General features: G+C 44.4%; 1 protein-coding gene across 2 annotated transcripts in view; it reads left to right on the top strand.

The window, feature by feature from the left end:
- Positions 1–12593, top strand: part of IFT80 (intraflagellar transport 80) — a 30388-nt gene extending 17795 nt beyond the window's left edge. Inside the window, exons 9-21 of one of the 2 annotated variants that reach the window (XR_010722607.1) lie at positions 338–456; positions 932–1006; positions 1478–1641; positions 2262–2326; positions 2620–2755; positions 3130–3277; positions 3692–3863; positions 5184–5273; positions 5362–5534; positions 6592–6715; positions 8934–10692; positions 11599–11719; positions 12398–12593. Coding sequence is in view for 1 of the 2 variants with exons in the window: in XM_066193676.1 (XP_066049773.1) it covers positions 338–456; positions 932–1006; positions 1478–1641; positions 2262–2326; positions 2620–2755; positions 3130–3277; positions 3692–3863; positions 5184–5273; positions 5362–5534; positions 6592–6715; positions 8934–9047 (1380 nt within the window). In the remaining variant the exon portion in view is untranslated. Of the gene's footprint in view, positions 1–337; positions 457–931; positions 1007–1477; positions 1642–2261; positions 2327–2619; positions 2756–3129; positions 3278–3691; positions 3864–5183; positions 5274–5361; positions 5535–6591; positions 6716–8933; positions 11237–11598; positions 11720–12397 lie in introns of those variants that run through there. The other variant, XM_066193676.1, reaches the window with a different exon arrangement.
- The last annotated feature ends 10265 nt before the right edge of the window (positions 12594–22858 follow it).

Below are 22858 nucleotides of genomic sequence, written 5' to 3'. Positions count from 1 at the left end.
AGCAAAATAACCACAACCTGCTCCCCCAGCTCGTGCCCTGAATTTCCCGTGCCTCCAAGTGTGGAATCACTCAAATTCCAGAGCTCTGCAACGTCTTCATCCCATTCCTGGATATTGCTGGATTGTTTGGATGAACTGTTTATTTTCATAACACTGACATTTATTTAAATAACAACAAAATAAACGTGGACCTGTTTATTTCAAACAACCAACAACTGAACAATCTGAAAACGGGAATTTTCAGACTTCCTCCTCAAAATATTTTCTCCGTAGGAATATTTCTTTAATAAAATTTTAATTTAATCTCTGTTGTTTAATTGCATGTGCCTTTGCTCAGGTGCACAACGTCCTCAACGACGCCGTGGATTTGTTGGAATTCCGGGACAGGGTCATCAAAGCTTCCCTGAATTATGGATATTTGGTGGTCTCCACTTCCCTGCAGTGTTACGTGTTTTCGTGAGTAAAGCTAATTTCTCTTCCTCTGATTGTTTGGGAAAACAAAAAAAAAAAAAAAAAAAGGCAGAAACTCGATTGGAAGCACAAGAATGAATTTAATTGTTAATTAATTGAAATATTCGGTGGAAGATCTGCTCAGTGGACATTAATGCAGATCACTGTAAAAGAGTCAGAAGTATTTTTAAAGTATCTTTTAAATAAAATAATCCATATAAATATAATTTTGCTGGATTTTAGGGCTCCTGAGGCAGCTGCTGCTGATGTGAAGGGATGAAACCATGAAGGCAAAAATGTTATTCCATCATATTTTGTGTTTATCAGCGTTCCTTAGTTCCCTAAATGCTTGAAGTTAGAAAACATCCTTTTAGGAATATTTGAGGATGAAAAATGTGTGTTTTACTTACTGAATCCAGCTTTGTGTTTGAAATACGTGGGAATTAGTGATTTTAATGCTGGGTTTTTTTTATATTTGCAGGACGAAGAACTGGAACACTCCATTGATCTTTGACCTGAAGGAAGGAACTGTGAGTTTGATTCTCCAAGCAGAAAGGTACCTGACTTCTTAAAATGCTCATTCTGACCATAAGAAAAACTATTCAATAAAGAAATAAATTTATTTGTTTCTTGTCTATAGTATAAATTATTTGTTTATTTATTAATAAATGTATTTATTGGATTTCTAATAAATGTATTTATTATGTGCATATATATATAATGAACAAAATAAGCTTAAATTGAAGTATCAGAAATAAACAAAAATTAGCCAGATAAAATCAGAAATATTTCACATAATAAATATTTCTTCTGGAAAAAAAAGATAATACATTAAAACCAAACTTCTCCATACAAAACTTCCGGAATATCTTGAAAATTTAAAGCTTAGGAGTGATGGAAACTGGAAGAAAGTTGCAGGATGTTAAACAATGACTTTCCCGTTGTTGAAAATATCATTTTTATATTATTTAGTGATTTACTTCTTTGTTATTGGGTGGGGTTTTTTGGGGTTTTTTTTTTTTTTTAGGCATTTTCTTCTTGTGGATGGTGGAGGACTTTATTTATATTCCTATGAAGGCAGATTAATTTCCTCTCCAAAATATCCAGGCATGCGAACAGACATTTTAAATGCCAAGACAGTGTCCCTGAGCAATGACACCCTGGCAGTGAAGGACAAAGCTGATGAGAAGGGTAAATTCTGCTTGATTTAGGATAAAAATACATATATTTTTTCTAAAAAATGAATTCAAGTTACGGGTCTTGCTTAGAATTAATTTAAAAACATCAAGAGAATGGTTTGCTGCTGAATTTCCAGTTCATCCATGGAATGTTTACAGAAAATACTTGAATGAGTTTTTACTCCCTGATGGGATTTTTCAATTTTCTCTCTTTCTAAACAGTCCCATTCATTAAATTGTGGGATAAGATTGAGTCAATCTGATCTTGGAAATGGGGATTTATTTAAATAGTGGGTGCGAATTTTATCACAATTTGGTGTCACTTCTGTAAACCCCCATTTGAGACAGGAAATGAAAAATAGGGATAGGAAATGAAAATTCAGATTTTGTACGATTTTATTATCACCATGTGTGAAAATCACTGGTAAAGCTCACACAAAATATTTTGTCCACCTAAATAACACTCTAAAAATCATGGAATCACTGGAGGAATCCATTAAGAACTTCTGGGTTTAATTATTAATAAGCTATATAATTATATATTATTATATGTAGTGAACCATATCATGTATTATTATATTCTAGATATAAATACATTAATAAATTATATAATATATAATTATTTTCCTTCAGTTATCTACATATTTGAAGCTTTATCTGGGAAGCCACTGGGTGATGGAAAACCTCTGACCCACAAGGTAAAGTGAAGGCTTTAATGATTTTATTTTACTCAGAAATTAAGAATCACTAATGGTTTTTCCTCAATAATGGGACTCAAAACCCATTAAAGGTTTTAAAATCTTAATAGAAAGGAGCTTTTCAGCTGACTTTTAATGCTCTGTGTTGTCTTCAGAATTGTTTTATTCCTCATGAAATTCAGTTTATAAAATCACAGAATCGTGGGATGGGTTGGGTTGAATCTCTTTGAATGTTGAAATATAAAATCTCCAAAATAAAAAAAAATCAGAGATTCTCTCTTTTATCTTTTCAGACAGAGATTGTGGAGATTGCTTTGGACCAGAAGGGACTGACAAGTGAGAGAAAAATTGCTTTTATTGATAAGAACAGAGATCTTTTCATCACCTCAGTGAAAAGGTTTGGGAAAGAGCAGAAGATTGTCAAGATAGGTGAGAAAAATTCAAATTGATGTTTGGGAAGATGCTGGGAGGGAAATTAATTTTTTATTTAATACAAGAGACAATGTTTTGCTTAATTAATAGTGAAATTGAATTCTAAAAAAAAATATGGCTTTTGTATGATAGAGGTAGAAACAATTTTAGTAAATTTTATTTAATTTCTGATGATTCTTCTATCAGTTCCATGCAAAGCAGCTTTTAAAATGTTACAAATTTGGGCTTAAAACCTTAGAAAAGCAGCCAGAAATGCTGAGTAACCACCCTGTTAGAACTCCCCTTATTTTGAAATTTCTCCTCGAAATGTCTTGTTTGTTTCTTTATCTCTTTGTTTATTTATTATCATTATTTATTGTGTGTAAATGAAGGGACAATGGTGCAAAGCCTGGCCTGGAATGACGCCTCCAACATCCTCTGTGGCATTCAGGATTCCAGGTTCACAGTCTGGTATTATCCCAACACAGTCTATGTGGATAAAGATCTTCTCCCAAAAACCCTCTATGAAAAAGATGCCAGGTGAGAAGGCCTTTTCTTAATCCAAATATCATTTATTTTCATTATTTCCCTCCTTTCTTAACAAATTGTGGTCAGGAGAAGTGAAAGCTGGCCTTGTGACTTTTAAAATTCTCCTGGTTCTTGATTGGGAAATGAAAAAAAAAAAGGCTTTTATAAGGAAAATTATAAAGTTTAGGGTTGAAATGGTGATGCAGGGTTTGAAAGCAGAGCAGCAGCTTGAGGTAAAAGCAAAATTTGAATTCTTTCTCATAAGACATTACCTCAGGTTTTGTCAAAAACAAGCAGGAAAGATCTGTTTCCCTGGCGGCGAAAATTGAAAGTAACAAAATACCGGGTGACAAAAAAACTGATCTCAAACTCTTCCCTGCAAAAACCAATGAGGAGTATGAGTTTCTTTTCTCTTTCTCCACGCAGTGAATTCAGCAAGAACCCCCAGATTGTGAGCTTTGTGGGCAATCAGATCACCATCAGGAGAGCCGACGGCTCCCTCGTGCACCTGCACATCTCCCCTTACCCCGCCATCCTCCACGACTACGTCAGCACCTCCAGGTGGGAGGACGGGGTCAGGCTCTGCCGGTTTGTCAAGGTAAAGTGGATTTTTTGGGGGATTATTCACTTGCCATTGCATAGGATATTAATGGTTTTGAGTGTTCTTTAGTAGTGAGCTCTCCATATCCAATGCTACTGTTCATTTCCAACCTGCTTTGTCGCTCGTGGTTTTTTTTTTTTTTTGGCTGTTCGTGGGAAATGATGTGGTTTCCTTAATTCCATCACTTCCATGATAAATAATAATTCTTATTTTTAGGCACAACAGACTCCAGCTGGATTGAGCACAGGTGTTCAAAGAATTCAGTTCTAAACTTCAATCTGCAGGTCTGGGCCTTGATGTAACCAATTCAAAGTGACATTCCCACAGTTACCTGTGTAATTTCCATATTTTATTTCACTTCTTTTTTTTTTTTTTTTCCTTTTTGCATTGCTTTCTTTTGTATTTATTTAGACAACAGCAACAGATGAGGTGAGTGTGGTAGTTTTTAAAACAGCAAAATCCCTTCAAACCTTCCTTCCCATTTATTCCTAGAAAAGTTCAACACTTTTGTCATGACTTTAAATATGTATTTCAGACATTTCTGTGATCAGTTATTACATGAATGCGCACCTAGATAATTTGGGTTGCATAATTAGAATTAATTGTAACAGAATCTTTATTTGCAGTGTCCCATGTCACCTGATTTAAGCATCCAAGTCAGGATATTTTGATTTTGGCAGCCCAGACAGAGAGCAAAAAGAAAATATGGGAATGTGTTTTGAGCACCCTCAGTGCAGGTGTTAATTGTGATTTCTGTCAAGAGTGATCCTTCTAAAAACCTTCACAGTGCAAAGTCTTTATTTCCAGATTTGTTGTGGAACACACTCAACAAAAACATTAAAACCACCTTAATTCCTGGGCTAGCAAGTCCAAAATTACATTTCCCCTGTCTGAATGGAGTTTTAGATGTGGTAGCTTAAACTGTGTTAAAATATGGTTTATTGGTGTGTGTTTGTCATAGTGTTGTCACTTGAAAATCCATCAAAATCTCATTTAGGATTTTCCTGGATTCTGACTTCACGAGGTTTCCTCAAGCTTGTGCAAAATACCCAAAATACTCAAAGAAACAATAAAAGTAATAAAAAATATAAAAAGGTATAATATTATTATTACCATGAAGTTTTTCTAATTCCTAGTTCAGAGAAATCATTAATGATTTCCTAATAACAGACGTGGACCACAGTGCCATAAATGACACGCAGAGAAATGTAACATCCCACATCATTGTCAGGCCTGGTGTAGCAGCTTTGAGGAGTCACTTGCAGCAGGACAATAAACATTTGAAGGTTCCCAAGTTGTTTTTATTTTGAATTTCAGGATCAGACCCTCTGGGCTTGTTTGGCTGCCATGGCAGTGGCCAACAAGGACATGAGCACAGCTGAAATCGCCTACGCAGCCATCGGCGAGGTGAGAACATGCAGTTAGAAAATTGGGAATTAAATCCCAATTGAAGGGATGCAAAACCAAAGTGACTGATTAATATCCTCCTGAGCAGATTGACAAAGTGCAGTACATCAATTCCATCAAGGATCTGCCATCCAAGGAATCCAGGCTGGCTCACATGCTGCTGTTCAGTGGGAACACCCAGGAGGCTGAAACCCTCCTGCTTCAGTCAGGCCTGGTGTACCAAGCTATCCAAGTCAACATTAATCTTTACAACTGGGAAAGGTAGGGGTGGCTTTTTTTTCCCCATTAAAATATGTTTTCCTAATTATTTCCATCAGTTGTTTTATTGCTGACTCATTTTTTTATCTTTTAATCACTCACAACTTCAAACAGAAAAATGAATTAAGTCATTGCCTGATGATAACCAGAAAAAAACCAGCATTTCGTTGTCGTGTTTAGAAAATACAAATATTTGGTGATAAAAGCCCAAAACATTCCTGGAAGCATTTTGAAATAACATTTTGCTTTCTCATCAGTGCTAGCGCAGAGGAGCCCTCAGTGATGCCCCAGACTGGCTGGGGAATTTGGGCTGCTTGAAAATGTCTTGTTGCTAAAAATAAAACTGTGGCCACTCAGACTCCCAGCATTGTGTAGGTGGAGAAAATGTGAATTGAGGCTGAGAAAACAAAGGAGGAATTTCTCCTTTAAACAAAACCCCCACGTTTTCTGACAGAATCCTCTGAGTTGTTTACTCCTGATTTCTCTGCTGTTGTATTCAGGCAAAAGGTTGATTTTTCCCCACCAATCTGTAATTCTGTTTTGTTAGGAAGCTGTGTCAGGGGAGGTTTAAGCTTAGGAAAAGAATATTCTTTTATTTTATCATCTAAAAACTCCCTGTATATCCAGTACCAGCATTCTTAAGCCATTGAAAAGAAACCAAGTGTGAGTAATGAATTAAATTAATCTAGTGTCTGATCTTTTCCATCTATAAATTATTTATAAATATTACATAGAATGTATCATCAATGTGTATAATGAGTGTCCAGAACCTCTTTCTGCCTAGAAAAAAGTTATTAAACATTATTATTCTTGTGCTAAACTCTGAAATGTTCTGCATTTCCTTGAAAGAAACAACCTGCTGGGGTCAAATTAATGATGTGATGGGGTTGTCAGTGGGAATAATTGTTGGGTATTTTTCATCACTGACTACTTTTAACCTCCTGATCCTAATGTGGGATTGGATTTGGGATCTCTGCTCTCACCCTCAGAGCTTCTGCAAGACCTTGGTGATTGTGGTGATGCCAGAGCAATTCCCAATCCCTTTCCTGCTTTATTCCAGAGCCCTGGACCTGGCAGTGAAGCACAGGACGCACGTGGACACGGTCCTGGCTTACAGACAGAAATTCTTGGAAGATTTTGGGAAGAAGGAAACCAACCAAAGGTTTTTGCAATATGCACAAGGTGTAAGTGTCCCTCAGGGCTTTCCCTGCTGCTTCACACCGTGACAGATCTGGGAGGGTTGGGATGGGTCTGCACCTCTGCTGTCCTTCTGTGCTTCAATTGTGAACATAAGTGTGGAATTTTTTACAGTTTTTGGCCAGGAATAGCTGGGCATTTTGGGGTTTGAAGATTATATATATTTAATATCTGGTAAAGATCACGCAAGTGGAGGCACAGTTGTTTTCTAGAAACAGGGAGCTAAACTTCACTGTGGTTCAGTGAGTCTCTCAGATAGTTCCATCATTTCTGTGGCATTTTATGGATAGGAACAGTAACAAACCTTGAAGGAATCTGGATATTTATAAACTGCAAACCATTCTGGTAAATACAATAACCAGTTCAAAATACTTTTATTGGAAACCCTCTGCATCATCAGTAAGTTAAGTTATTAGTATTTCACAGATCCTGAGGGCACATCCTGAAGTTCTGATGCTGGATCTTGGATTCCACTGGAATATTTCCACACATTTCCCTCAGGAGAGGCACAATTCCACTGAGCAGCCCTTGAGTCCTTCCTGCTTTTCCCCTCTTTATTCCTCAGCATTCTGAGGGAGAAATGATCAAAAAAGACCTTTCCTTTGTGTGAAATCCTTTTATCCACTGCAGCTGATGGATCAGGGAACACCTGAGCTGGGAATTTTCATTGGGCACTTGGAATAAAGCTGGATTTCTAATGGAAGTCATTAGCTTTTAGCACTTTTAAAGATCCTCATTTCCCCAAACAAAAGTCAGCCCCTAATGAACCATTCCACAGTAGTTTACCTGGAAAATACAGAAAAATAAAGCACAGATTCCAAGCTTTTTTATCCTGCAGCTTTTCCAGCTGCTGTGCGGGAAGTGTGTGTTCTGTAAAACCCATTACAGAGCAAAAATCACATAAATTCCGTGGAGATAATCCTGATTTTCTTCAAATCCTGGAGAAAGCTGAAGATTCCATAAGGATTCCTAAAAAATTCCACCTTGGCAGTGACAAGGTGTGAGCAGGGTGATTTTTCAGCTTGCTCAATCTTGACGTTTGGGTCTCACTTAGGAGATTTCTGGAAGGAAAAAGTCCTTTTCTTCATCCAGTTGCTGGAGGTCTTTGCTGGATCTGAGAGTAGGATGGATCCACTAATGGGAATTTTCAGCTGGAATTAAATTCTTCATGCAACCTATCAGACTCACAAAGCAAAATCAGGAAGAACTGGATAAGAAAAGCCAGATTTTGTGCTCTGCTGTTGCTTCTCAGGGATAAAAAAGGGTCTCAGCTTCCCTCTCACAACCTAAAACCTCTTCAGGCTTAAATAAGGAGTTTTTTCCTCTCTTTTCTGCAGCAGGCAGGATCTAAAATTGTGCTTATTTTATATATCAGCTCCTTAATACCTTACACCTATCCTGAGAATCCTGGAGCCAGTCCATGCCTCTAGAACTGAGGTGTTATTATCATATTTTCACCTGAGAATGTGGGTATTTCACCTCCCCTCTTAGAGAATCTCCCCTGTTATTCCATTACTTAATTACAGCAAAAAAAAATTCCCTGTGCAGCCCTGAAAATCCTTCTCCCATGCCACCTTTGACAGTGTTAATTCTCCAGCAATAAGCTGCACTGCTCAGTGACATTTTTGGATGTGTTTTATGGCCATCAAATGCACCGTGATTCTTTTTTTTTTTTCCTTGTCAAGCATTTTTTTTGGGGGGGAAGAAACAACTTTTCTACCCACATTTGTGCTGTGAGGTTTCACTGACACAGAACACAGCCAGAAAATGCCAATTCTCTGCAGCTGGAGAAATGCCAAGGTTCAAACTAAACCATTTATTGATGCAGAAGGGCAGTTCCAAGCAGGAATCTGATTTCTGTTGGGGCAGATAACTGGTTTCATATCCTCTCATCTTCCTTGGAGGAGGCATCACTCCTAAATTAATGATGCAGGGCTGAATTTTCAGTAACAGGACACTGATGTCATGATCCTGAATTAGAAGCAGGTTATTTTTGTGTTTTATTGCCAGGCACAATGAGATTTATTAAAATATCTCAGCCTTGGTTTGTTTTAAAGGTGGAAGCTCAGTCAGAACTCAGCTGTGCCTTCACATCTTTCATAAGTTTGGCTGCTCAACACTTAATAATTGTGTTTTTAAATTTAATAACTCACCTGTCTCTCTCTGATGTTGAGCTCTGTGTGTTTAATTTTTCTCTCCTTACAGCTGGAAGTGGATTGGAATAAAATCAAAGCCAAGATAGAGATGGAGATTGCTAAAGAAAGAGAACGGGCAGCAGCCAGTCCTGCAGTGAGGACCAGCGTGACTGTGCAGCAATAATTCACTTTTTGGGCACCTTCAAAGTGCTGCTACAATATTTCATTTTGAGCTGGATTTATTTATATTCTGGTGCCAGTGATGGCTTCATATAGGAGAAAAAAAAAAAAAAAGGGAATTAACTGTTCCTCTCTTAGTGGTTTTAAATTTTCATTGCCATTAATATCCTTTAACTGGGGTTATCTCTACTGAAATCACAATTTAAGCCCCAAGTTCAGCAGTTTGGTTATTTCTGCAGCCTCAGGGACCTCTCCAGGCTTGGTTCAATTGCCCTAAAAACAAATTTAGCAAAATGGGAGTGCAGAAAATGCAACAAAAAAAAGGAGCTTGAGCCTCTAAAGTACAAATATTTCCCTCACAGTTGTGGGAATACGTATTTGTTAGGACATACCAGAGGGTTCTTTAATAGATGATTTCAGATGATTTCAGCAACTCAGGTTTGTCACTGAGCAAAACATTCAGCAGTAAAAAGATTTTTTTTTTTTTTTAATACTTTGGAATGTGCTTTCAGGGTTGTTGCCAGTAACAAACAGCATTTGTAGCATCTGACGTGTAAAATTAACAAGAGTATTTAAAATAAGAGGATATTTCATGTATTTTTTTCTGCCCAAAGCACTTGATTTGTAAATACTTTTTTTTAAAATTTATGTTATTTCATCAAGATACACTTCTCTTTGTTTCACGCCCAAAACTCGATGCATTCTCTTCGTGTTATGAACACATTACCAGCTTATTCATCATTGGCAAGGTTTATTATGTATCTTTCAAATGTTGCCAGCAAAATGGTAAATATCTGTACATACAGGAAATTTGTAAATCGTTGTGTGACCCTTTCTTGCACAGCTCAGAAATTTCTGAATGAAACCAAATAAAAGTGGAGGTTTTTATTGGATCTGAGAGCTGAAAAAAAAAAAAAAAGAATATTTGGGGTGTTTTAATTACATTTGGAGGGGATGGGAGAGGTGTTTGATTCCATTTTTTTTTTATCACACACATCCAGTCCTGGTGCTAAATGGAAAACAAAGCAAAATATTTTGGAAAAGCACTTTTATTCCTTGTTTTCACCAGGTTCGAAATACAGTTATGAGCCTGGGTATGAAATCTAAATTTCAAGATATTCTCAGGAGAAAATGTTCCTTTATGGCTTTTCTGGCACTGTGGCAGGGATTTTAGGGATTGTAATTCCAATTCTGGTTTTTTCTTGGGGTTTGCAAAGTTTTGCATTGTATTTTTACCTGTTTTCAGGTTTTTTCAGCATTAAATAAAAACAAATAGCAGGATACAGATGTTTCAGGTACGTTTTGGTTACATTATTGCCCAGGAAAAGAAATTATTTTAAAACCCTCTCTCAAAAAAAAAAACCCCAAACCTCTTATTTAATTACTGACTGCTTGATTTAAACCATTATAAGCCAATTTAAGAAACAGATTAATTACCATGATTAAAATTCAGTTGCTTAGGTGCTGCTGTTATGAATCAGTAATCAAAAATAACCCAAATTTTGCCATTGCAGGGTGGGAGTTGAGTTCATTCACTTCATTTAACCTTGGCCACAGTAAATCCTCCCTGATTGTAAAAGGAGAGGTTGAAAAATACATCTTTAGGTGGAAAATAAAGTCCTCAAGTGAAGTAAAATCAAAAGCTCCAGGTGGGTGTTTAAAAACCTCCTGCATATTTATAATAGTTCAGAGAAAAAAAAAAAAAAAAAAAAATCTTTTGTTTTCTGGCTTTTAAGGCAATAAAACTTTGAGACCTGGATTTGTCTGTGGGATTTTTACCCTTTGGGACTGGGGCAAGGAGGAAGGTTTGAATCATCGGACATGAAGATTTGATTTTACAGATTATGTGGAACCATTTCCTGCAGAACAACCGTGGTGGTTGTTGCCTTATTCACTTCAGAATAGTCCAAATTAGAAATGAGCAAGAATGGAAAAGCTTGAAGCTTTCTGAAATTTATTTCTGAAAATTTTTAATAGATATTTATAGAAATATAAAGTTTGTATCACTCACAGATGGGGGAGGAAGTTGGAGAGAAGCAATTTACTGTTTTTTATATTATAGATATGGGGGTTTTGTATTGTTTTTTACATGTTTTTTATTAAACATAGAAATTTTAAGACCTCCATTTCTTTCTTTTCATGATAACAGAGATGAGATTTTACTCTTCAGGGGATGGGGAAGAGCCAGGGAGAAAAAAAAAGATTTTTATGAATTGATCACATGTGAGAATCTCTATTTACAGAGTTTATTTTTGTTGATCCCAATTGGAAATAGAAAATTTCCAATACTGGAGTTTAAGCTTTTAATTTTAATTCAGGTGCCTTTGCCCTCCTGTAAGAGTTTGGGGAAATAGGATAGTCTGGTACCTTCAGGGAAAGAGAGGGATGAGTCTGCACAGAGCTTGGTTGTACAAAACCCCCAAATATTTAATTATTTCTGTGTTTTTCATGAAGACTCGGCAAGAATTATCTCACTTTGTATAAAGAAATGACTGTGATAGTTGGCGGCCTGCAGTTTTGAAAAGCTCTGATCTGTATTTTAAATAAACCTGCAGGTTTTTCTTTGCCATTAGAGACACCTCCACAAGAGAGAAAGGGAAGTGGCTGCTGCTCCTGCCCTGAGCACATCCTCACTTCCGAGGGCTGAAGTCGTGCTAGGAAAGGAAAAAACAAAAGGTATTTAATGGAAGTTTTGGGCACCGACCAGATCCATTGTCGGGAGAGCTGGGCTGAGCTCGGGGGATGCTGCAGGAAGAATTCAGGAGTAAATAAATGAGGGGGGATGCTGCAGGAAGAATCGAGGAGTAAATGAGGCACTCCCAGCTCCTCCAGGGGTGGTGGCACTGAGGGTGGAGGAGGTTTCTGCCTTTCCCTGGGGTTTGGTGTTCGTCTTGTTCACAGATTTCCCAGCTGTGGGCAGGAGCTCTGTCGTTTATTTCCCTCAGTGCAGGAGAGTCCCAGGTCCCCGCAGCGAGCAGGAGGTGCTGATAATTTATTTGCAGGTTTTGCAGAGGTTCCCTCCTTCTCCTGCTGCCCAGGCCAGGTCTGGCTGTCCCAAAAAACCTCCCTCTGGCACCCGTGGGGGTGAGCATCCCCCAATCGTGTCCACACAGCCAAGTCCCACAGCCGAGAATCCCAAAATCCCCGAGGAACACGAGCCCGGGTGAGGGGATTGCACCGAGCTGCAGCCGGCTTCTCCCGTCACTCCATGGCCTTGCGCTGGAGCTGATGTCCCCAAGGAAGTCATCTTCCTCATGGAATTCCTTCCACGTCCCTGTGGGGCTGTCCCAGTGGGTCCAGGCAGCGGGTCCCACCCCTCCACGGTCCTCAGGAATCCCCGATGTCCCTTTGCAGAGCCCGGTGTGCAGCAGCTCACACCCTGCGGCGTGCAGCATTCCCGGGAAACCCCAGTGTCCCACCAGAGAACGCTTCCCGGCTTCGCATCCCTCCTAGCACACCTGGGGCCGTCCGCTGTGTCTCCCGAGGGTCCGGAGGAGGATGATGATGATGATGATGATGATGATGATGATGATGATGATGATGATGATGATGAGGGTGATGCCATTCCCGCCGGTCCCTCAGTGCGGTGCCCGCGGGGCTCAGCGGGCCGGCCCGGGGGGGCTCAGCCCCGCATCCCCGCGGCCGCGCCCCGTTCGGCGGGCGGGCAGCGCTGCGCTTCCTCATAGCTGGGCAGGTGCTTCACCTCCTCGTAGCTGGGCAGGTGCGGCAGCTCCATGCCCAGCCCCGCTCCCGGCGGGCCGGCGGTGTCCCCGGTGCCGGGAGCCGCGGGCGGAGCGCGGCGGGGCGGGGGTCGCGGCCGGCGGGGCTCGGGGCAGGCGCGGCGGCGGAGCGCGCAGCCCGCGGCCACCAGCGCCAGCAGCACCAGCAGCGCCGCCAGCCTCCGCGCCAGCCACCGCGCCCGCGGAACCCACGGGGGACCCGCCAGCGGCCCCGAACCGGCGGCGACCCCCGCGCCGAGGCAGCCGTCCCGGCCGCACGGCCCCGGGCCCCGGCCGCCCGCCATCCCCGCTGCGCCGCTCGCCGCCCGCAGCGCCGCGCTTTATCCGCGCCCGGCGGCCTTTGAGCCGCATGAAATATTGATGGGGCCGTTTGGCGGCCGTTCACGGCCTAATGGGGCCGGGGAACGCGGCCAGGAGCGGCCTCAGCCGCGGGGTCAGCGGAGGGATGGCCCCGCCACCGAGTCACAGAGGAGCGTGCTCCAAGCTCAGCGCTGGAACCTGCCGGGGGTGATCTGTGCGTGGGGACAGGGCAGCGGTGCCCGGGAGAGGCGAGGAACCAAGGGACCAGCAGGAGCCGAGGATGTGGGGATGAGAGGAGAGGAGAGAGTGAACCTGAGGTTCAGGGATGAGCAGGAGTCAAGTGATGAGTGGTACCCAAGGATGGGAGAGTGAACCTGAGGATGCAGGGATGAGCAGCAGCCGAGGATGTGGGGATCAGTGGTACCCAAGGTTGGGAGAGTGAACCTGAGGATGCAGGGATGAGCAGCAGCCAAGGATGTGGGGATCAGTGGTACCCAAGGATGGGAGAGTGAACCTGAGGATGCAGGGATGAGCAGCAGCCAAGGATGTGGGGATCAGTGGTACCCAAGGATGGGAGAGTGAACCTGAGGATGCAGGGATGAGCAGCAGCCGAGGATGTGGGGATCAGTGGTACCCAAGGTTGGGAGAGTGAACCTGAGGATGCAGGGATGAGCAGCAGCCAAGGACTCAGGGGCTGTGTGGCAGCCAAGGGTGTGGGGATGAGCACTAGCTGAGCAGGTGGGATAAACCCAAAGGTGCAGGGGTGAGCAGTACCCAAGGATATCAGGGTAAATGATATCTGAGCCCTGAGCTCGGGTTTATGTACCCTCACCTCTGAACTCAAGGTGCAGAGCCCAGCACGGATTTTGCAGCTGAAAAATGGGACCAGCAGCAGTGTCAGAGCAGGCACTGACAGACTGGGGCCTGGCACCTGTGCAGGCACAGTGAGACCTTCTTCTTTTTTCATGGGTTTTATTCCTGCCATTAAGGTTTCACAGGTCCCTGTGTCACCCAGTGATGTCCCAACCCACTCCCACGAGCACAGCCCCTCATCTGTGTGGCTTGCTGATTGCCTTCAGCTTAATTGCAGAACTCCAGCCAAAGGGAGAGCAGAGGGAGCTCTCATCATGGAAAAACTAACATCAAACATGGCAAAAGCTGACCAGACCTTTCCTGCTTGGTTTCCTCTTCGGTGACCCTGCCAAATCTGATAGGCAGCTGCTGACCCACCTACGGGAGCGCCGCGTGGGGTAAATTTGTTTCCTTTGTCCTGTTTGCTCGCCTGGTGATGATTTCACTGCTGATAGCTGCAAGCCATCCCCCCTGCTGTCAGCCCCCAGTTTTTGGGTAATTGTATTCCTGACATATTTTGGACAAAAACGAGGGGAAAATTCTCAGCTGTGATACGGAGTTCGAGGAAGGAGGTGATGGTGCTGCTGGGGCTTCTGGCAAACAAGGAGAAACTGCTGTTTCTTTCTGAATTTCAGGGGTTTATTCTGCATCTGTTCCCTCATTTTGGGGACATTCCTCCCTGCAGAAAGGGACAGGAGCTGGCAGAGGAGGGCAGGAGGTGCCAGCAGTGGGTGCAGCCCCAGCTGCTTTAGGAGCTGCCATCATCACACGGGGGTGACTAGGAGGACCCTTTCCTTTGGGGGCTCATCCCAGGATTTGGGATGCTCTGCAGCAGCTCCAGCAGCAGCTCCAGGGGCCACATTCCCTCCAGAGCTGCCCATAACTGAGGTGATGTTTCGAAGGCAAACTGGGAGCAAACAGCAGGCGTCTGTGCAACCTGCCCGGCCGTTAATAGAGCTCAGCCTTTTAACAGCATTTCTGAGCAGCTGGGACTCCCTCAGAACTCCATGAAATATTAAAGCCTCTTGATAGCTCGTTAAAGCCAACGTTTCGGCTGGGCCTGTGTGCTGTGAGCCAGCCTTTGGTGCTCAGCCTGCAGCAGGGGCTTGGGAACACCTCCTGTCCCAGGAAGGAAGGACACGGAGACGAGGACAAGGAAAATCGTGGCTGGAGTGAACAGGGCACAAGAAGGAATAAGAATTCCAATCCTGGTTTGCAGCTGTGCTCTGCAGCAGCCCCAGCTCCCTCAGCCCCACGCCTGGCTTGGAAAAAACTCAGGAATACAGGCTCAGGAGGAATCAGGGCCAGAGGATTCATCCTGGGGTGCCTGTGGATGTAGGGGCTGCATCCTCTGTGGGTTCGGGGGATTTGGGGAGGTGCAGCTGGCTCAGCTGCTACATTTTGGAAATCTGTGGGGAGTGGGAGTGTGGGACTGTGGTGGCAGGCAGGGATCTTTGATTCCAGCAGGATTCCACAGGCAGGGACACTTTCCACTAGAGCAGGTTGCTCCCAGCTCCACCCAGCCTGGAATTTCTCTGCCTCCCAAGCAACAGCAGAGTTCTGAGGGAGGACCAGGAGCTGCTCAGCAGGAATAAACTCATCATTAGTGGCCACATCCTGCCTTCCCCCATCCCAAAATCCGTAAGAAACTCATTTTGAGACTCCCTGGAGTCAGGTAAAATCCGGAGCCGCCGCACAGTTTCTGGGAAGGAGCTTTCAAGTTGATTTTCTCCAGTTTTGCAGGGGATGGACAACTATTGATCCTGCAAATGACCCCTGCAGAAATCCATCGATCCCCTTTGGAGCAGCAGATCGTTAAGGCTCGACTTGCAGACCTTCCAGGTGGAGCCAAAGTGCTGACACAGCAGAATGCCCATTGCACGGTGTCACTGTCCCTGGGAACTTTTGGCATTTGGGGAGCTCCAAACTCCTCCCCCGCGGGAACCTGCTCCACCAAATGCTCTTTGCACAAGTGATGCTTCACATCTGAGTTTTCCTTTGGTGTGTTTTTCCCTCAAATATGGGGAAAACTACTCGGGGAAAAAACCATCATGATGACCTGAGGTTTGTTTTTTTTTAGGGGGGGGGGGGGAAGAGTCTGAAAGCCTCACGTGTTTGGTGGCTGGAAAAAATCCCATGGATTGATGGAGGGAAGCACAGCTTTGGATGTGGATAGGAACGAGTTCAGCACTCCCAGCTTCAATGATATTTTACTCTCTGATAGATCCAAACCTTGTGATAATTGAGGCTTTCGTAGGGATTATGGAGCAAATCTCTGCTGCACTGGAGGTTGGACAGAAAATTCTGTGGCTGCCACATCCCTGGAAGTGTCCAAGGCCAGGTTGGAGCAGCCTGGGACAGTGGGAGATGTCTCTGCCAGTGACAGGGGTGGAAGGGGATGAGCTTTAAGGTCCCTTCCCACTCAAACCATTCCAGGATTCCACGATAATCAAACACAGCCTGGTGGGAACCTCCTCCAAGGCCAAAATAATTCTTCAATCATTCTTAATAGGACAAAATACTCCTGAATATTCCTGTGAGAACTCCCAGAGGAGCTCCTAAGGAAGCCTCAGGAGCTCGGAGCAGGGCTCAGGAAAGCTCTGAAGTGCTGGAATCAAACTCCAAAGCTGAGCTCCAGTGCCTCCCCTTTCTCAAGCACATCTGTAACTGCAATGAGGCCCAAAACCCGAGGAGATGACTCTGCAAATGTGAAAAAACTCCACCAGCCATTACCTCACAGCTCAGAAATCTCCTCTGCCAGCAAATATTTGCTGTTGGACTGTTTAAAACCCAGGGAAAGTGAGAGAGGGAGGCTGAAACCCTCCTGGACAACTCTGATTCCTTCCCAGGCTGGTGACAAGTTTGGGTGTCCTCCAGAAATGAAATGTGTTTTCTGTAATAAATCAGTCAAATCGAAGAAATAAATAAAATTTAATCATTGCTATCGATTCTGTATTTGTTTCTGTATTTTTTTTGTGTAAAACGTTTATTTATTGAAGATAACTTTCTTTCCTCCAGTGAATGAAAGGTGGAAATATCAGGGCAATGATATTGATGTCAATGGGTTTTCAGGCTTCCACCTTGCACGTGACACTGAAAATAGTCTTCTTTATTCCTTCTGCTACCCAGAAGCATTAGAAAGATTGGCTTGGGCTGGTTTTCCCTTTGCAACAATTCCTGATAATTAGGATTTTAATCCCTTGCCTCCGTGGAAAGGCAATGCAATGACTTTGGCGGAGGCTTTTAGAGTGACAAATGATGAGCAGCTCTTCCTATCGGGGACGATCTGCTGCTTTTCCTTCGAACCAAATGATCTTAAGTCCTAAAAGTGATTCCAGGACGAAGGCTCCATCCCGCATGGAATCCCTCTGGGCTCCAGGCAGGAGCTGAGTTGCCACACAGGGCTGGGTGGGAGCAGCTGAAACATCCTCAAATGCACCAGAGGAACAATTTGTCACAGTTGGAAGGATCCTTGTGTCGGTCTGGAATAACCAAAACCTTTTTTTTTTTTTTTTCATTTTGAAATTCTTCGTGTTTTCCAGGGAGCAACGTTTTTCCTCGTTAGTCACAGCAGCTCTCCAGAGGCTGCCGCGATCCAAGCGTGGATTTCTGCCGTGATTTCATCCCGCTGCTATTTACAACCAACTCAGCCCAAAAAAAAAAAAAAAAAAAAAAAAAGGCTTAACCTCTTCCTATTATTTGTGGTTAAATATAGCAGCGGGTTCTTTCCCATCCCCGCCGCTCTCCCACACGAAGGGCATGAGTCAGGAGCAGCGATTCCCAGCGGGATGATCCCGCCCCGCCTGCCCCGGGGCATCCCGAGGTGAAAGGATTTGTGTGACACAGCCCGGGATGCTCTGCCGGCTCCAGGAATTCCAGGAGGGATCGTCCCGGCTGCATTCCAGCTGCCATTCCGCCAGGAATTCCAGGTAATCCCGGTTTTCCTGGCTGGTTTCCGTGTCATTCCACCAGGAATTCCAGGTAATCTCAGTTTTCCTGGCTGCTTCCCTGTCATTCTACCGGGAATTCCAGGTAATCCCAGTTTTTCCTGGCTAGTTCTCTGCCATTCCACCAGGAATTCCAGCTAATATCAGTTTTCTTGGCTGCTTCCCTGCCATTCCACCAGGAATTCCAGGTAATCCCAGTTTTTGTGAGGTCAGAAGAGTGGGGCAACGCCCCAGGGCAGGGAGTGAGCACCAAATCCTTTCCCATTTCCTTCTCGTTCTCCCTTTCCTTCTGAAGAGATTCTATTGTTACCAAACCAAACATTTCCCACCCCAGTTTGCACACAGGAGCCCGAATTCCCTGGATTCCCTGTGCAGTCAGAGAGTTTTCCTGGGGGAAAATCCAACCCCCCCAGCTGAGGCTGCTCAGAGCATCCCCCGGGCACAAGGCTGTTAAAAAATAGGGGGGGAAAGGGAGAAAATTCAAAAAAACAAAAGGAGAAAACCCTTCCAGCTGTTTTTTCCAGGAGTGAGGCAGGCACAGGTCTGTGTGTTCCACAGGGAAGCATCCTCCAGGAGGGCTGATGAGGATGCCGAGGGGGCAGGAGAGGTTTTGACCCTGCTATTTTTACTCTCCTTGAACAACCGTGCCAGCCTTGGAGGAGGCGGCGTGGAAAACAGGGAAAAGCTCTGCAATGGCCCCTCCTGGTTCCATCCCAAGCCTTGGGGGTCCTGCTGGTCCCTTTTTTGGGCAGCACAAAGTGGTGGGATGGCTGGAGAAGGTCAAACATTCCCCGCTGGAAAATGAGGTGGGTGGCTCCTGTGGAGCCCCAAGAGCAGATTTGCCGTGTCCAGCCCCGGTTTCCTGCGCAGCCCGGCGTTCAGTTGCTTCACTCAGTGACATTTCAATCCTGAAAATCGGGAGGGAAATCAGGGAAGCGCTTGCTGGTGAGACGCTGTGCTCTGAGGGGGTGGCTCTGAAGGTCAGGGGGGCTCAGGGGATGCTGAGCTCAGGCACGGCGGGGAGAAAGGGCTGCAGAGCTGGGCTGGGGGTGGGTGATGGCCTCGGAGCCTCCTGTTCCACACAAATCAACCAAAACACCGAAAAATAGAAAACAATAAATAACCTGCAGTGACTCCGAGGCCACGAGTCTGAGCTCTGATCCACCAGAGCATCCTTCTCCCTCCCTGTGCCACTCAACGAGTTGCGACAAAATATTTGGTGGCTCCTGCAATTCCTGTCACCTTTCGGGGCTCCGGGTTGACACGACCTGCAGCAGAACGGGGTAAAAGCAGTGAATATCCAGCAAAAAAAATAACGTGAGTTAGGCTGTCCCCCCCTTTTCTGTGCTGCAGGAGCTGCAGTGACACAATTTTGGCTCCTCCATCCAGCCCAAAGGGGATGTTGGATGTTTGGAGTTATTCCTTGGAGGAACAACCCACACTGGTGATCAGGGATGTGTTTGTGCAGCTAAAATTGGGGATTTTGTTGTGGCTGGGACGTATCCCCTCCCATGGGGGTCCCTGGATGTCATTTGGAGGGGAAATGTTGATTTTCTGTCCGTCACTTTTGCAACCCACATGGTCGGCTGAATGTATATAAATAGTAAAAGATGTATTTAGCATTATATATATAAATTATATAGTGTAAAATCTACATTTTACTGAGCAGCCTAACGAGTATCTGAGGCTACAACTCCACTTCTCCTTTCATTTTCACCTTCCCCCCGTGCTCTTGACCTCGCTGTACCCCCAAACACCAAAAACAGCAACAAAATTCACAGCTTCTCTTGGCCACCTCTGCCAGCGGCTCCTGACCCTCACAGGGAGGAATTTCTTCCCAAAATCTTATCTAACCCTCCCCTTTGGCAGTTTAAATCTGCTGTAATGGGGAAAAGAAAGAGTTGGGAGTGAAAGAAAAACTGCATTTGCAACAGGCACCTCTCCCTGCATTATCCCGTCCCGTGCTGGGAACTGTCTGAGGGATGAAGCAGGAGAGCAGAGGGAGTTCCTGAGCCCACGGGGAATTTTGGGTGGGATTACAAACAATTCCCCAAATTTACAGCCACCAACTCCTCCATAATCAAACAGCCCCATTAACCGACTTTCTCACTTTTTTTTCACTCTCTGATTCTATTATTATTTATTTTATTCTCATACCATTACTTCTTGATTTGATGTTATTGTATGTGATTTTTGATTTCTGACGGCGACATAATATTATTACGGGTGACATTATTTATTCCTGCATCCTAGGAGCCGGGATGGGCCGGGCGGAATCCCGGGAGAGCAGCGCGGGGCTGGGGAGCTGTTGCCATCTGCAGGCGACTCCGGAACAAATCCCTGTGTGCTGGAGCCCTGGAGACTGAGAATTTCGGGCTTTCTGTGCTAAAAAAAACCCACCACATTTGACTTGAGGCCGTGGAAAAGGCTCCCAAAATTGAGTGACAGCACTGGGGTTGTGGGTGTGGGGTTTGAATAGAAGTGTGGGAGATCACAGGGTGCAAAACTTAGATTTAGGGTTTTAGTACAGAGTAATATATATAAAGCAAGATGGAGCGTTTAGGGTGTTGTCTTTCTTCTTCATCTTCTTCTTCATGGTTTTGGGTGGTTTTTTTCTTTATGGGTGAATTAGAAAAATCATCCACAGGTATGTTGGTTTCATATCTTCTTTTCTTCGTGTTAGAGCCGGGATTAATGCACGGGATGGAGTTCTTGTGTTCGGACTCAGGTGTTTATTAATTCTTATCTATAGCACAGTCTCACGAGTTGTGAGTTCCAGCTAACGAGGTGAAAATGGCTCCAACTCTTCCCAAGGGTATTTAAGCACTAATTACCCAATAACGAGATGACACCTGTAGTATTTATACTTTGGACCCAATAACTGCCCACCCGTGGCCCACAATGCTGACCTTTTCACCCAATTAGAAAAAGACACCCAAACCCTTGAAGAAGGAGGTGAAGAAGAAGGACTTAGACAGCGCCCTAAATCCTCCATCTCGCCCCAATGTATATTACTCTGTATTGAAACCCCAAATCTAATTTTTCCACCCTGTGAGATCACACACTTCTATTCAAACCCCACACCCACAAGCCCAGTGCTGTCACTCAGTTTTGGGAGCCTGTTCCACGGCCTCAGGTCAAACGTGGCGCATCCCTGAGGGTCAGCACCTTTGAGCACAGAAAGCCTGAAATTCTCAGCCTCCAGGCTTCCAACAATCTCGTCTATTTGCAAGGTCATCCCTTGAAAACTTGTTTGTATTATTTCTATTATTTCTAATCCATTTCCCGCGGGGTTTTCAGGGCGCACAATCGCAGCCCTCATTCCCAGGCTGGCACAGGAATTCCTGCAGGACTCGGTCAATGGCTGCTCTTTCAGCGCATTCACGCAGCTCCCTTTGCCCCGATCCCTGAACACTCCCCTGTTGTGCTGGGATGCTGCAGGGCCAGCTGCGCCCAGAAACTACAACCAGACACTCAGCCAGCTTGCCTTCAAAAATGGAAACCCCTGCAAGAGCTGGACAATCCATCCCAGCACTGCAAACCCTTCTCACCCTCGTGAGAAGAGAGAAAAAAAAAAAATAGCCGGGACCAGAAAAGTGGGAGATTCTGGGAGGTGACAACAAATTTTTTGTGCCTCTTCCTTATTTTCTGTTGAGTGAGCTGGTAAATGTATCGATTGCTCAAATAGTACCCAAAAAGTGAATGGATCGCCTGCTGTAAATAGCAAAAAAAAATAAAAATAGTAGTAATAATAATAATAGTAATAATAATAGCAATAGTACTAATAATAGTAATGATAATAATAGAAGAAAGGGAAGAAGATTAACAGAAGAAGGAGAAGGAGGAGGAAAAGAAGAAGAAGAAGATTCAAAGAAAAAGAGGAAGAAGAAGGAGGAAAAGAGGAAAAAGAAGAGGAAGAAAGAAGAAGAGGAAGAAAGAGAAGGAGGAAAAGCAAAAGGAAAGAAGTGTCATGAACTTCTGTCCTGAAAAACCTCCAGAAAACCCAGCTCCAATCTGCCAGGGAAGAAAGAAGATGTCTCTCCTCAGCTCCTTAGATACTCCTGCTACCCTCCACATATTTGCTTCAGTCCCGGATTTCTATGATTTATCCCCATTTTTAAAACTGGGATGAATGTGGGGCTCAGGGGATGGACCTGTAGAAAACAGAGGGGTTGTGGGAGGCTGAAATTGCTCTGGGGGCCTCCAGAGCCTGGTTTTTAGGTGGTAAACGTCTGGCACCCTGAAGCCTCTGCCTTGGCTAGGTCCTGGCAGCAGGAATTCCCCTGGGAGCTGCCTGCAAGGACCTGTCCCGGGGTGCCACCAGCAGCTGCGGTTTCCTTTTCCACACAAAGGCCTGGTTTATAAAGTGCCAACAAAGCTGTGCCTCAGGTCTGTCCCCATCCTTGGGAAGAAAAAAAAAAAAAAAAAAAAAAGCTGATTTATGCTCTGGGAAACTGAATCCCAGCACCACGAGACTCCCAGTTTAACTGGGAAGGGTTTGTTGATGTAAACTGGGGCAGTTTTTGGCTGGGGGTGAATCAGCCCCTGAGAGGAAAACTGGAAATCGGAGAGGTTTGAGCTGCTGCGGCTCCACAAACAGCGGGGCTGGGGCTGCCCCCGGGGAGGCTGCGGCTCCTCGGTGCCCTGACACTTCCCGGGATATTTATTGTCCATCCTCGGGCCTGGGGGCCTCTGGAAAAGCTGGAAAACGACGGCTCTAAGCAGCATCCCAGGGATGAAGGAGCTGGGAATGACAAAAGGCACCAGCCCCACCTTCCCCTCCCTCCTCCTTTCCCTCCTGCCATCGCTTTCCTTTCTTTATTTACTCTGCTTTGTGGGGGATTATTTACACTCCCAACTGTCGTCGTGCCATGAACTTTTCCCGCTTCCTTCTGTTTGTTCCAGGCTGGATTTGCCTGGACGAGTCGATAACAGGGGATTTCCTTCCCCGGTACTTCCCAACCCGACCCCTTAAG

This window comes from Chamaea fasciata, unplaced genomic scaffold (genome assembly GCF_029207755.1).
Source record: "Chamaea fasciata isolate MVZ Bird 193981 ecotype frontalis unplaced genomic scaffold, bChaFas1.0.hap1 SCAF_11, whole genome shotgun sequence".
Taxonomy (NCBI): Eukaryota; Metazoa; Chordata; class Aves; order Passeriformes; family Sylviidae; genus Chamaea; species Chamaea fasciata.
The sequence above is the reverse complement of the archived record's forward strand: the minus strand, read 5'-3'. Positions and strand labels throughout refer to the sequence as shown.